The sequence below is a fragment of the Solanum tuberosum genome, unplaced genomic scaffold, assembly GCF_000226075.1.
Source record: "Solanum tuberosum cultivar DM 1-3 516 R44 unplaced genomic scaffold, SolTub_3.0 scf00485, whole genome shotgun sequence".
Classification (NCBI taxonomy): Eukaryota; Viridiplantae; Streptophyta; class Magnoliopsida; order Solanales; family Solanaceae; genus Solanum; species Solanum tuberosum.
Window position 1 is genome coordinate 168,141 of NW_006239399.1, and position 14,540 is coordinate 182,680.

The window sequence follows — 14,540 nt, forward strand, 5'->3', positions numbered from 1 at the left end:
AAATTGGGCGGGTTGGGTTATGACCCCTTAACTAATATGTTACCTAACCTATTTTGACCCAACCCATTTTGGCCCAAACAAATTTGGATTGGGTTGGGTCTTGATCCATTTTGACCCGCCCAAATTTAACCCAACCTGTCCTATTGCCACCCCTAATATAAACTACTATTGTGTTATATGTTGTATTTTTAAATTAAAATTTTCATCTTATCATTTAAAATTTGTGTATTCTCATAGTGAAAACTAATAATACTTTTAAATTATATATTTAAAATGACGAAAACTAAAAAAAAATTGAAATATTATTAATTTGGAATGAAAGTAGCATATATTAAATTATATATTTTTTTAAATGTTATATACATTAAAAATTTTTACGAATATTAGAGATTAAACTAATGGTCGTATATGATTTATAATATATTAATTATAAATATTATTTAATATAAATAATAAATAATAATAAAATAATCAAAAGTGAAACAAAGAGTATGAATAATAGTTCTCCAAATATGGAGAACTACTATTCACCTATGTATAAATAGAGAATAGAAAGTGAATTAGAGAGCGGTTGGAGAATTCATTCTTTATTTCTCCAAATATAGAGAATAAAAACTAAAATAGAGGTGAGTTGGAGATGATCTAAGAAATTATTACTAAATTTCAGTATGTTATTGTTAAATTAGGTCTTAGACCTAACTCACACCCTAAAAGTTAGTTCAAAGGGGAGAAGAGTGTCCAAGCCTTACAAGGAGTCCACCCAATTCATTAACTAACAATGTGGGACTTTTGTCATTTTTTAATTCCCCATTTCACGCCCAGTGTTTAGCATCTGGTGCATGGACAATTTTGACTTTTTTTGGTCCCCAACATCTGATGATATAAGCGTTGCTCTGATACCATGTTAAATTATGTCTTAGGCCTAACTCACACCCCAAAAAGTTAGCTCAAAGAGATGAGGATTGCTCAAGCCTGAGTTCACCCATCTTATTAACCATTAATGTGGAATTTTTGTCATTCTTTAATAGTTACTGAGTTGAAATATCGATATAAAGCCCATCACCTTCAAATCTTGAGTATGTGTAAGAGGTTAACTTATTCTCTTACCTATATATATGCTCCATTGTAGAAGTTGTATTCAGTAAAAAATAGAGCAGCACTTAGCCATGGCCTATTATCTTGACAAGATCTTTCTTCTCCTATTTCTCTTCACACTTAGTTCTTCCTCAAAATCAGATAATATGACAGATATTGAAGCACTCTTTGCTATCAAGAATGAAATACTTGATCCCTTTGAATCTTTGATTTCATGGAATGAGTCTGTTCCTTTATGTCAATGGCAAGGTGTGGTATGTGGAACGCGAAGTCAACGAGTCACTGAACTAAACCTTCTTGACCATAAGCTGGGTGGTGTGTTATCACCATTTGTTGGAAATTTGAGCTTCCTTGTACGACTAGACATCGAAAACAATACCATTTCTGGCAATATACCTCCTGAATTAGGCCGTTTGACAAGATTAAGCCATCTATATTTGCAAAACAATTCATTACATGGTGAAATTCCTGTCAATCTATCATTTTGTAGTAACCTCGTTGAGTTATGGGCACACAAGAACAATCTTGTAGGTGTGCTTCCGAAGGAGCTTGGATTTCTTCCCAAACTCAAATATTTTGATTTCAGTTACAACAAGCTCATTGGTGAAATCCCGAAATCTTATGGTAACTTTTCAGGTCTCTTGGAAATGTACCTTTTGTATAATGATCTTGTGGGTAAAATCCCTGATGAGTTAGGGAAACTGAAAAGCTTGGAAATATTTGACGCAGACTTCAATAGGTTATCAGGTAGAATTCCGAGCTCACTATTCAATCTTTCCTCCTTGAAAGTCATTGATGTGTCAGATAACCAATTCGAAGGTACTCTGCCTCGGGATTTAGGGATCAACCTTCCTAACCTGGAGTGTCTCAGCATTAGTGAGAATCAATTCAGTGGATCGCTTCCTTATTCACTTTTCAACCTCTCAGGACTCGCGTACCTTCTTGTTGGCAAAAATAACTTAGGAGGACGTGTTCCTAGGTTTGATAAGTTGCATAATTTGTATATTTTAAGCATGGAAAATAATCAGTTTGGGAGTGACAAATCTGATAATGAGTTGACCCTCATGTCCTCCTTAACAAATGCAACTAACCTGAACTGGCTGTATCTGCAAAACAACGCGTTTGGAGGGACATTTCATGAGTTTTTCAGCAACCTTTCAAGTAATCTGGTATATGCAGACTTGTCAAGGAATCGGTTTTCAGGACATATCCCGATAGACATTGGGAAATTCATCAACTTGGAAGAGCTTAGGCTGAGCGGAAACCAACTCACAGGTATCATCCCTCCGACTATTGGGAAGCTTTATAAGCTACGATATTTATATCTGTCCCAAAACAAAGTCTCAGGTAGTATACCATCTTCCATTGCAAATCTGAGCCTTTTAACAGAGTTAAATCTTGATCATAACAATCTTAGAGGTAGAATACCTTTAAGTGTTGGAAAATGTCAAAATTTGTTGTATCTTAACCTGAACCGAAACTATTTAATCGGTTCAATACCCAAAGAAATTTGTCTCATCACTTCCTTAGTTGTTCTAAACCTTTCTAGTAACAACTTGACTGGCGCCCTTCCCAAAGAAATCGGTAGCCTGAAAAATCTCTTATCATTAGATGTCTCTTTGAATAATCTCACTGGTGAAATTCCTAGTACACTTGAGAGTTGTGTGGCTATTGTTAATTTAACAATGAAAAGGAATTTATTTCGCGGGATCATTCCTTCTACTTTCAATTCACTAAAGAGTCTTGAAGTTTTAGATCTTTCACAAAATAAGCTATCAGGTATGATTCCAAAGTACTTGGAAGGATTTGCCTTGCATTTCTTAAACTTATCGTTTAATGATTTTGAAGGTGGCCTTCCACAACGAGGCATCTTTGAGAACGCGAGTGTAGATTCTTTCGTTGGAAATCCTAGAATCTGTGGTGGTGTACCTGGCTTGAAACTTTCCAATTGCAATTTCAGTCATTCAAAGAAAATAAACTTTAAGCTTGTTATTTTAGTAATATTAGGAATTTTGGGGCTAGTTGTTATGGTTTTTGCTTTTTTCTTCTATCGATTCAGAAGGCCCAAAAGAACATTTCCTTCATTAGATAACAATCTAAACCAACTCATAGCTATGTCCTATCAAAGTATTCTCAAAGTTACCAACGGGTTTTCTGCGAGCAACTTGATTGGTGTTGGGAGTCATGGATATGTTTACAAGGGAATATTAGAAACGGATGGTAAACACGTTGCTATAAAAGTGTTGAATCTTTTACAATATGGAGCTATCAAAAGTTTCATAGCAGAATGTGAGGCCTTGAGAAATATTAGACATCGGAATTTAGTTAAGCTACTTACTGCATGTTCTGGTGTTGATTATCGTGGCAACGAATTCAAGGCATTGGTTTACGAGTTTATGGCCAATGGAAGTTTGGAGGACTGGTTGCATCCAGATAATTCAAGACCAAATGTTCAGCCAAGAAGGTTGGGATTTCTACAAAGGCTGAATATTGCTATTGATGTTGCTAGTGCAATTCATTATCTTCATAATGATTGTCAAATATCAATAGTTCATTGTGATCTCAAACCAAGTAATATACTCCTTGACAATGAATTGGTTGCCCATGTTGGGGATTTTGGATTGGCAAGATTCCTATATCTTACTGATGAAACCACTTGTAGAATTCAGACAAACTCTTCAACTTTTAAAGGATCTATTGGCTACATAGCTCCAGGTAAATTTCACTCTATATAAATGCCTCTAAAGACTTTAGTGACTCTGGATGCAATGACATTAACTCAGTTGCCGCTATATTTTCATTGCAGAGTATGGTATGGGAAGCGAGGCATCAACGCAAGGTGATGTGTATAGTTTTGGTATCGTCTTACTTGAAATGTTAACCGGGAAAAGGCCAACGGATGACATGTTTGGCGGTGATTTAAGCCTTCATGATTTTGGTAGGACTGTCATGCCTGATGGAGCACTTGAAATAGTAGATCCACTTCTTAATTTGGAAGAGGAAGAGATAAGCAGAGAGAGGTCTCAAATTCCAAGATTCATGAGAAGGCAAAAAATGGTAGAGGGTTTAATCTCCTTATTTGGAGTTGGTATTGATTGTTCAATGTATGATTCAAGTAAAAGAAAAAACATGAAGGAGGTTGTTAGAGAGTTGTGTTCTATAAGAGATTCTCTTGTTGGTTGTACAATATGAAACACTTTTCTTGTTTTGTTTTTGTCTTGTAAGGTTCCAATAATATTTAATGATGAATCATTTGAATATAGTCATTACTAGTCTTTACTAAATAACCAAATAGGCTGTTAAAAAAACGATAATTATTATTATTGACTTTCATCATGGTTCTTTGTAACTTGAATCCACTTGAACAAAATTCTAAGTCCGCCACTGAGTATATGGTATACTAGATTGATATCATTGAAGGATTGTAAGCAATATGAGCATAAGCCGGATTTCAAAAAGGATAAATTTTCATTATTATTTAAAGCATAAACATTATTTCAGAAAATGTAGTACATATATTATTTTTTCTTGTACTAGTTTCACTACAGCTATCACTATAATAATAGACCATTAATCAACTGATACAGGTTGCATATTCTGTGCCTCTTTCCTGATATCTTCATACAGAACAGATGACAAGTACCTCTCTCCAAAACTTGGATGTATTGTCTGAAATTCCAAAACCAAAAAATTCAACACAAGTAATTAACATAAGAAAATTGAGAGTCAACTAACATATATATATATTCATACCACTATGAGTTTTCCTTTGTTTTCTGGTCTGTTGGCGAGTCTAAGTGCGGCTACTGTATTTGCTCCTGATGATATACCAACCTATACAACAAAATGTTTGTCGTATGATTAAAAATAAGTTGGGGTCGGATATATGAATCCTTACTGAACAATATTTCGTTCTATATAAGCTTATCTACTTGTACTATTCACATAATGCCATTTAATAATGGAAAATAGATCAATGATATGAGAGTGAAAGATATGAAACTCCAACTATTTGAAATTTTACCATAAGGCCTTCCTTCAATGCCAACTCCCTAGCCATGTTTACCGATTCTTCGCTCGAAACCTGCAACAGAACAAACATAATTCATGTATCAATTGCCAAAAATGACTAATTGTAGCCAATGTTCTGTATCGAAAATATTGGATTCAGTTGAATCTAGAGATGGTACACTCGACACGCTTCTGGTTGTAGTTCTAAATAAACAAATCTCTGCAATCACATAATTCTTGTGCTATGCAAGAAACAAGCACTAATAGTTTAGTGGTTGAAATGTATCCTACCAAGGTAAAGACGGGTTCGATCCCCAGATGATGCATTTTATAATAGTGAAATTTAAAAAACCAACATCCGGAGGTCAATATTTTCGTGTGTTCTGCTAGAGAAATGAAATCAAGAACTCAGCATACCATCAGAACTTCTTCCATTACATCCATGTCAAGGATATCCGGCTTGAATCCAACCCCATTGCCAGTTATTTCGTGAGGACCTGTATACAGTATCGACGTTCAGAAATCTATGTAGAACAAATTCTACTCATATGCCACAACAAATGAAAAAGAGAGAGAGGCATGTTATTTGAGACGATCTTTTTAGTTCTATAGTAATGATAGAAAGTGAAGTTAATTACCTGGTTTTCCACCATTCAATACATTGCTTTCAGTTGGCTCAATTCCATATATCTAGCAGGACAGGAGAAAGTATGTAAGAGCGATGATGCTATGTTGTTTACACATTAAGCTTGCAATCACAAAATAAATTGATGGCAGGAAATACCTTGACATTAGGATTTTTCGATTTCAGATACTGTCCAACACCAGAGACTGTGCCTCCGCTTCCTATTCCCATGACAAAGATGTCAACATTACCTTGAGTATCTTCCCAAATTTCAGGGCCAGTAGTCTCAAAATGAGCCTGTGTCCAATGTCAATGTTGAATATTTGTTTTCGATGTAACGGAAAAGAATTTAAAATGCCCCTCCACTTTATGAAACATCTTTATTCTAATTTTTGTTCTACTTTAAGGTCATTCATAGCGGGACCAACCCTTGTCGAAGGGAGTCAATTGACACTCAATCATTGAAAAATTACTCTACGTAGGTAAGTCAAATCTCTTTTTTTTTTATGTATTTATATACTAATGTTGAATACCTTTGGCTTCCTCATGTATTTACTTATTTAAATTATTGAATCTCCTTGGTGAAAATTAATCCTGGCTCCACCATCGCATTAATCATCTCTTACTTGCCCTTGACTAATCAGAAGGAGCTTCCCCGTAGACCCTAACCAAAGTGTAAGAGTAGAGGGTATGCATTTGAGCTTTTCTCTAAAATAGTGAAATCCACGTTGGAGCTCCGTCGAGGTCAAGGACAACTGCAAGATAATTTGATAACGACAAAGATATGACACTAGGCTAACTCAACCCAAAATCTAGTTTATGAGGGGAGGATTGTCCAAGTCCATATAAGCAGACCATCAGTCCATTCTCCAACCAATGTCAGACTCTAAACCCCCCACCCACGCTCAGGCCCAACTAGAGTGTAGATCGTGAGCCAAAACTGGGAATGAACCTTAGTCTAGTACCATGAAAAGCATGACACTTGAACCTAACTCAAGCCCAAAAACTAGCTTATGAGGAACCAATCCATACCCTAACCAATGTGGGACTCTAACCTACTCTAAAAATATGAAATAATCATAGAAGAATAACATATCATAAAATACAATATAGAGATAAACTTGGACATTTTCCTATAATGGAAAGTCTAGTGATAGATGAGGGGATGGGGGAGGGAGCAAAATGAAGATGGAAAATTACTTACTTGAGTATTAGCTGGATTGGAGAATTGTTGAAGCATATAAGCATTAGGTGTAGATTCCAAAAGATTATAAGCTTTCTTAATAGTTCCTCCCATTCCTTTAGTTGGATCAGTGATCACTAAATCAGCTCCGAATGCTCTCATGGTCACCCTCCTCTCCAAGCTTGTATAGGATGGCATTGTCAAAATCATTTTGTAGCCTTTCATGGCAGCCATAAATGCCATACTTATTCCCATATTCCCTGACGTTGGCTCGATTAGTGTTGTCTGCATATCATCAATAAAATATATAAGACACAAAACCTATGCAACCGGTATCTATCTCGTTCATATTATCTGTCTTTTAAGGTTTTCGTACACCTCTTAAGAATGAGCCATGTTTACTTACTTTCCCAGGGGTGATTAATCCTTTCTTTTCTGCATCATTGATCATAGCAAATGCTGGTCTGGTGGAAAAGGAAAAACTTTTCTCAAATTTCACAACGAAACATGTCCAAACGTCCACTTAATATTTAGAAAAAAATCACAAGAAGTAAAAATGAAAGAAAGTAAATTCCCAAATAATTTACCTATCTTTGATACTAGAAGTAGGTTGCATCATTTCTTGTTTAACAGCAATATAAGCACCACATCCTTCACTCACTTTGTTAAGATACACCAATGGTGTTTTCCCAATGAGCTGAATTGTGGAAATATTACAAATCAATCATATAATTGGCATAATCAGGTCATATATAATGTAATTATAGATAGATCTTCATCACAATCATTAATTGGTTATATAATAAAATTTGAACTATGTTAAAGTGTATTTTTATAATGTTGTGCATATAACTTAGAAGGTAAAGTTGTTCTCGTGTGATCAGGAGGTCACTGATTTGAGTCGTAAAAATAGTCTCTTGTAGAAATGAAGGGTAAGATTTTGTATAATAGACTCTTGTGGTTTGATCACTTTTCGAACCCAGTGCATAGCAAGAGTTTAGTGTACTAATCTAACTTTTTAAAAATAAATAATCAATCCATCACAATAAATAAATGAATGTTCTCATTTTCCACAACTTTGAACAAAATAGAACATTAAATTAGTGGTAATGACATTTGTTAATGATGATTAAGGTTCTTGGACCAATATATTTTTCCAAAGATATAAAGAGTGATGACAAATCTGAACTCATCAATAATGTTATTTTGCACGTGATAGCATTATCTAAATTTTGGTGTGAATTTAGTTGATGTTGTAAATAAATTGTAGTTAAATTTTTCTTAACTAAAATACTTGTCAAAGATGTAAGATATGAAAATATTACATTGTATAGCCAGCCATCTATAAAAAAATTAGTTAATAAAATGTATAATTTTGATATATTAATATAATTAATCTGTATAGATATATATTATTTAAAAAAATTACGAAGAATTCCCTTGTTAACTAATCACCTAAAAAGGGTTTTCAATTAATTAAAATAAAGTAGTCAATGTGACGTCTAACACTGTTTGGATCATTGTTACCCATTGTTTCATAATATATTGTATCGTACTGTATTGTAATTTATAAATTTACTAAAATATCCTTAATTATTCTAGGGTGGAAGGTTTGACTAAGAATTAAATAATATAGGGTAAAAGGTAAAAAAGTATTATGAAATATTATGTAAAGATATAATTGGAAAAAGAAATCAAGTAACAACGGGAACACACCAAATCGGTTGTTTCATAAAATGAGTTTTCTCATTGTTACGTAACAACGAAATCATATATATATAATAGAGAACCTTAGGCTCACCTAGCGCCACCAGAATCCAGGATTCCCTTTTAATTTATTCATTTCCAAAACTAGCATTCTCCTTTCATGAAAAGTCGTGACTTTTATGAAAAGTTGCGACTTTTATGAAGAATTGCGACTTTTATGAAGAGTTGCGACTTTTTTGAAGAGTTGTGACTTTTTTGAAGAGTTGCGACTTTTATGAAGAATTGCGACTTTTATAAAAAGTTGTGACTTTTATGAAAGGTTGTAATCTTTCAGAAGAGTTGTGACCTTTTTCATAAGGCACAATAAATATTTGTTCACACTACCCTTTGTTGTTTATAAATAAAGGGATTTCCTCTCATTTTAAAACAACGAAAATTCTGAACTACTTCTTCTTCTTCTTTTGCACAATTAAATATTTGTGTATTTTTGCTCCTGTTGAGTGACTCACTTCACCATTGTTTTTTGTATCAATACACTGGTGAATCGTCCTATCCTGAGAGAATCTATTCCTTTAAACCTCGGGTACTAGAGGGGAGTAATTTTCTTAAGGGTACACTATGCATTTAGTAGGCTCAATATTTTTCTTTCTGTTTCATTCTTCTGTTACAGAACCTGGTATTTTTTTTACAGTCATTAATTTATGCTTATTTTATTAATTGTTGTTTTTGAGTATATCTTTTAAATTTTGTTGTTTTTGTTTCTTCAAAGTTATTGTTATAAGTATTTGTTAGTACAGATTAAATAAAACACGTTAATTGAGTATTCATGCAAGTTTTCTCTACTAAAATTGTTGAAAGTAGAGTAAAAGAATTCCTTAAAGATCTGTACTACCATATCTTGACGACAAAATTCAAATTTGCTATGTCATTGTAAACACATAAAGATCTTAAAAACTTTATTGCACCTTGATGTGCGAAGTGAACCAGAAAAAGAAGACAAAAATTAATAAACTTTTGACATAAGTGCAAGGATGTGCCGAATGACCTATAGAGGAATATGACTAGACTGCAGCATCTTTTAATCCCAAAAAAATAAATAACTACACAATAAATTGTTCATATTCAATATGAAGTATGGACAGATTTCTCAAGTTTACTGCAGGTTGTAAATACTTTTCTTGAAGGAATCGATGTGTTTTTGACACTGTGATTGGAAATAGAAGTGTAGTTTCAAATTAACTCTGGTATGTTGATTTTAAAAAAAAATCCAAACAAACTGAATAGTTTTGTGTAATATTTTTCCCTTCAAGTATATATAATAAGTTGAATTGTTCTCCAATATGATACATTTTCCCTTTAATTTTCATTTTAATAATTTACTTATGATACATTTAAATGGGAACTTTAAAATAATATATGTAAACAAAAGGTAGGGTTGAACTTTCTACACGTTAGAATTAGAATATTTATTCACTTTTTCCAACCTTTTACAATTTATTTATCTCTACACCAACGATTATTTATTTATTAGAATATTTAATATTACCGGTTGATGCATTTGATTCCTCAAAAATATCAAATAGTAACACTTCTTGAAAGCAAAATGATAAATTATAAAATCAAATTAAAGATGATTGATAGACGGATAAATGATAAGATGTTATAATTATCACTTCCTTTGTAGTGTTTTACTTTAAATGACTAATATGTTATAAGTATTATTTTATAAATTCCATAACATTAAATTTCCGCGCAAGGCGCGGGTAATTTTACTAATTTAACAACATAACACTATACATTTTAACTAACAATTAAAACAAACATTGTAGTTATGGTAACGATACGATACAATACAATGGATGACAATGATTCAAACAGAGTGTAAATAATTAGTTAAGCACTAATATTGCTAGTATATAGTATAACAATACACATAAATTTTATATGTAACTAAATACCTTGTTACATTATTTGATATTTCAGTATTTTTTTAATATATACTAAAGTACCACATATTGAATATCAATTTTTTTAAAATGCATATCATATACCATTATACTCAAATCAAAGTATCAATTTTTTTTTATCTTAGTGTGGTATCGATTTATACCATAACATGCCTATCCTAAGTATAGGTCACGATGGAGTGATTTAAACCCCTCCATCCTTAATTAGATATCTCAAACTCAAATTATAAATATAATAAAAATTATATTGATAGATGTGTGATTCAAATTTAATCGATCTCTCCACCAAACACGGAATGAAACTCCCTAAAAAAAATAAAAATTGTATTTTTCTTCTTTGCTTCGATTAAAGTGAACTGACTACTTTCGTACTACCCTATTTTTATTACATGTGATACACTTTGATGGTATATAAAATTTTAAAAATAAAATAATTTTTTTCTAAAAAAAATTTCTAGATAAATTTGAAAAGTTAAATTATTTCAAAAAATAAATTAATAAAAAATAAAACATAGTAATTGAACAGGAAAGTATTGGCCCAAAGCCCCATACAGGCTTCCGTCACTGATGGCACATGCGGCACTATTTTCTGTTTTGTTCTTTGACTTTCAGCACCATTCATAAAAGAATTTGTATTTTACCTTCTCATAAAAATTACTACTCCCTCCGTTCCATTTCATGTGAGGTAGTTTGATTCAACATAAAATTTAAGTAAGAAAGAAAGACTTTTAAAATTTGTGGTATAAAATGAATGATAGAAATTTGTGTGATTGTAAATCATTTCATTAAAAATAAAATAGACATTTTATAATTAAATTGTTACTTAATATAGAAATATATCATCCGTTTTGAAACTGACCGAAAAGGAAAGTAAATGAGAGAGTATTAAATATTATGACAATATTCTTTTAAATTTATTTGAAAAAATAATTAATTTTATTTTCTTATTCTTAAACTTGGCATCTATTCAAATTCTGCCACTAATATATTTATATTTAATAACAATTTAATTTTAAAATATTTATTTAATTGATATTTTTTAATTTTAAATTACAAGTTTGAAAATTCTCTTTCTTTGTCAAATTTGGTGTCCAATCAAACTGTTTCCTTTATTAATTTTTACTAGTGATATTTAGACTTAGCAATTCATTAAAAATAATATTTAATTATGATTATTTTATTATTATATCTTGAAAAAATGATTTGAGAAATAAATAATTAATATTAAAAATAAAATATAAAAAACTATATGTTTTATATGTGAAAAGTGACAAATGAAAATAAAAATATATTTTTAACATAACAAACACGTAAAAGTGAACAAATAAAATAGTCTTTTCGTTTCTATTTATATGTTGTCCTTATTAAAATCATATATTCTTTAATATTTGTCATTTAATAAAATCAATACATAAATAACATTATTTTTTTCTATTTTAGCCTTCGAGAGTTATTAGTCCTTAAAAGTATGTATTTGACTAACACAAAATAACTAAGTAATTAATTAATTTTCATTGATAAAATTAATTATTTAAAATAAATTAATTCATATTTTTTTATTAAAAACTTAACTTTAAATGAACAGAGAATATAATGATAAATTCACCTACTTTGTTAAAAACTTCAATCTAAAATAAGGACAATAATAAAACGGAGGGAGTAGATCATAAAGATAATAGAAAAAACAAATCTTAAAGTTCAAATAGTATTCCCTCTTTTCAACAATATTTATCCAACAAAAAATAAGGATAATATTATTATTTAATTATTTGATTTTATTAAATTTAATGTTTTAATAAATGTGTTAGATAATAAATAATATTTAATAGCAAGAGTAAAATAGATATAAAAATTAAACTATCTCTTGATTTTCTAAACTAAACAAAGATTATTAAACAACTATTTTTAATGTAGTGAATACCTATTGTTGGACGGAGGGAGTATATTTCGTTTTCTCTTGGAACGTGTGCCACTAAATGACTTGTATTAGATTAAAAATTTCAACAAGAATTCTTTTATTCTTTAATTTCGTGTCCAATTGAAAAAGGACAGTTTTTTTTTTTTTCACAATTATATTATACCCATAATTAATTAATTTTGAAAACGACAAAACTTATTGAAAATCATTTTTTATTTATTTATTCAATTCATAATTTAATAAGAATAAAATAATATACTCACTATATCAATTAATATTATTTTATAAATAGATGTCCTAATTAAAAGTATACAAGTAATTATAAACGGAATATATTTTAAACCAGAGAACCAAAGAATATGCAAAGAGAGAAAGTGAACAAAAATGGGTTATGTGGGTCGTGCGCGATGGGTAGCGGGTTCAATGGTGTATTCAAGTAAATTGGATAATTAAAAGATAATTCGGCATTAAATTCAAAAACTCTCACACATTTTAGCCAAATAGTATAACAGATTATACATTAGAAGAGCAAATTTGACGCTTTTTCTACAGCTCCAGTACTGAAAATAGGAAGAAATAGAAAGAGAAAGTGAAATTTACTAACTTGAGAAACTTGAGTTTTGATGTTGGTACCAGGAAGGTACTTTGGCAGATCTCTTAGCCTCTGAGCAAATGATGATTCACTCGAATAAAATCTTCTCCTTAGTAAGGACGCCATTGATGAAATTTGTTAGAAGTTGTAAATGCCTACTCACTACAATTTGTCTTCAAATTTCAAAGATAAGACATGCCTTTTATAAATGGAAAATTAACATAAGGGACCCTCTTACCAGATCCCTAAGGTATATACAGATGAATACTTCCTCCGTCTCTAATTATTTGTTTATTTTTAAAGTGCCATATTTATTAAAAAAATAATTATTGTCATAGTGAATTTATCATTTTATCTCTATTAATTATAAAATGGATGAATTAAAAATTTAAATTTTCAAGAAGTTTTACCTTTTTCAAACTAATTAATTGAGAGTATAATAGATAAAAATAATTTGTCATTTCTTGATTTGTCAAAATGGACAAGTTATTAGGAATAACTATAAAAGAAAAAATAGACAAGTAATTAGAGATAGATGAAATATTTTATATAGCTAAAAATAGAAATTTAGTATTACTTCTATTTCAAAAAGAATGACCCAATTTTTTTTTAGTCTATTTAAAAAGGAATGACATTTATTAAAAAAAATAATTATGATCAAATTTATACTTTCAAGACTAATAGTTCTCAAGAGTAAAATAGAAAGAATAAGTCATTTATTTATTGATTTTATGAAATGATAAATATTACTCCCTCCGTCCACTTTTATTTGTCATGTTGCACTTTTCGAAAGTCAATTTGACTTATTTTCAAAGTTAAATTAGATTACATTAATTTGATTTTTTAAACAAAAAATTAGATATTCAAAATCTATACGAAAAGTACTGCATATTGCAATTTTTTACATATCAATATGATGATTAAATATATCTTAAAATGTTAGTCAAAGTTTTTAAAATTTGACTCTAAAAATAGAAAGTATGACAATTAATAGTGGACGGAGGAAGTAAGAATCATCTATTTTTAACAAGGATGACATATAAATAAGACCAAAAAAAATAATCAGTATAAGAATTATCACCACTCATTATATTCATAGTAATTGATATATATTATTAAATCATAAAAAATAGTTTAATAATTAATTAATTGAATTATAATATGAAAAATATTTTTTTTTTTAATATATTAGAGTGGAAGGTGGACCTGTGATGGTTCAAGTGGGCATAACAAGCAGTGTATGCCGCCGCTATAGTCATTGGTCAAACCCCAATTTCAACTTTTATTTCTCCTCAATCTAGGCCAACCTACTTTCTATTGTCTTCGTTCCTAATTATTTATCCATTTTTAATTTGACACATTTATTAAAAAAATAATTATTTATTCATTTTTAAATTGATACATTCATTAAAGAAATAATGATTGATTTAGTGATTTAAATT

General features: G+C 30.4%; 2 protein-coding genes across 3 annotated transcripts; one reads left to right on the forward strand and one right to left on the reverse strand.

The window, feature by feature from the left end:
- The first annotated feature begins 1,099 nt into the window (after positions 1-1,099).
- LOC102603818 (probable LRR receptor-like serine/threonine-protein kinase At3g47570) lies at positions 1,100-4,361 on the forward strand. 2 transcript variants are annotated; one of them, XM_015303809.1, is made up of 3 exons: positions 1,100-2,370; positions 2,944-3,810; positions 3,902-4,361. In XM_015303809.1, the coding sequence occupies exons 1-3, from the start codon at positions 1,167-1,169 to the stop codon at positions 4,285-4,287; spliced, it is 2,457 nt and encodes an 818-aa protein (XP_015159295.1). In that variant the 5' UTR covers positions 1,100-1,166; the 3' UTR covers positions 4,288-4,361. The 2 variants fall into 2 exon arrangements, with proteins under 2 accessions (XP_015159295.1, XP_006364147.1); XM_006364085.2 differs by having other exon boundaries at positions 1,100-3,810.
- A 188-nt stretch (positions 4,362-4,549) lies between these two features.
- Positions 4,550-13,272, reverse strand: LOC102604154 (bifunctional L-3-cyanoalanine synthase/cysteine synthase 1, mitochondrial). The gene is given in 10 exon segments (NM_001318691.1): positions 4,550-4,764; positions 4,849-4,929; positions 5,120-5,179; positions 5,524-5,603; positions 5,745-5,796; positions 5,891-6,028; positions 6,936-7,199; positions 7,321-7,378; positions 7,502-7,611; positions 13,111-13,272. Coding segments are annotated over 10 exon segments (1,056 nt in total). The 5' UTR covers positions 13,225-13,272; the 3' UTR covers positions 4,550-4,665.
- Positions 13,273-14,540: the final 1,268 nt, after the last annotated feature.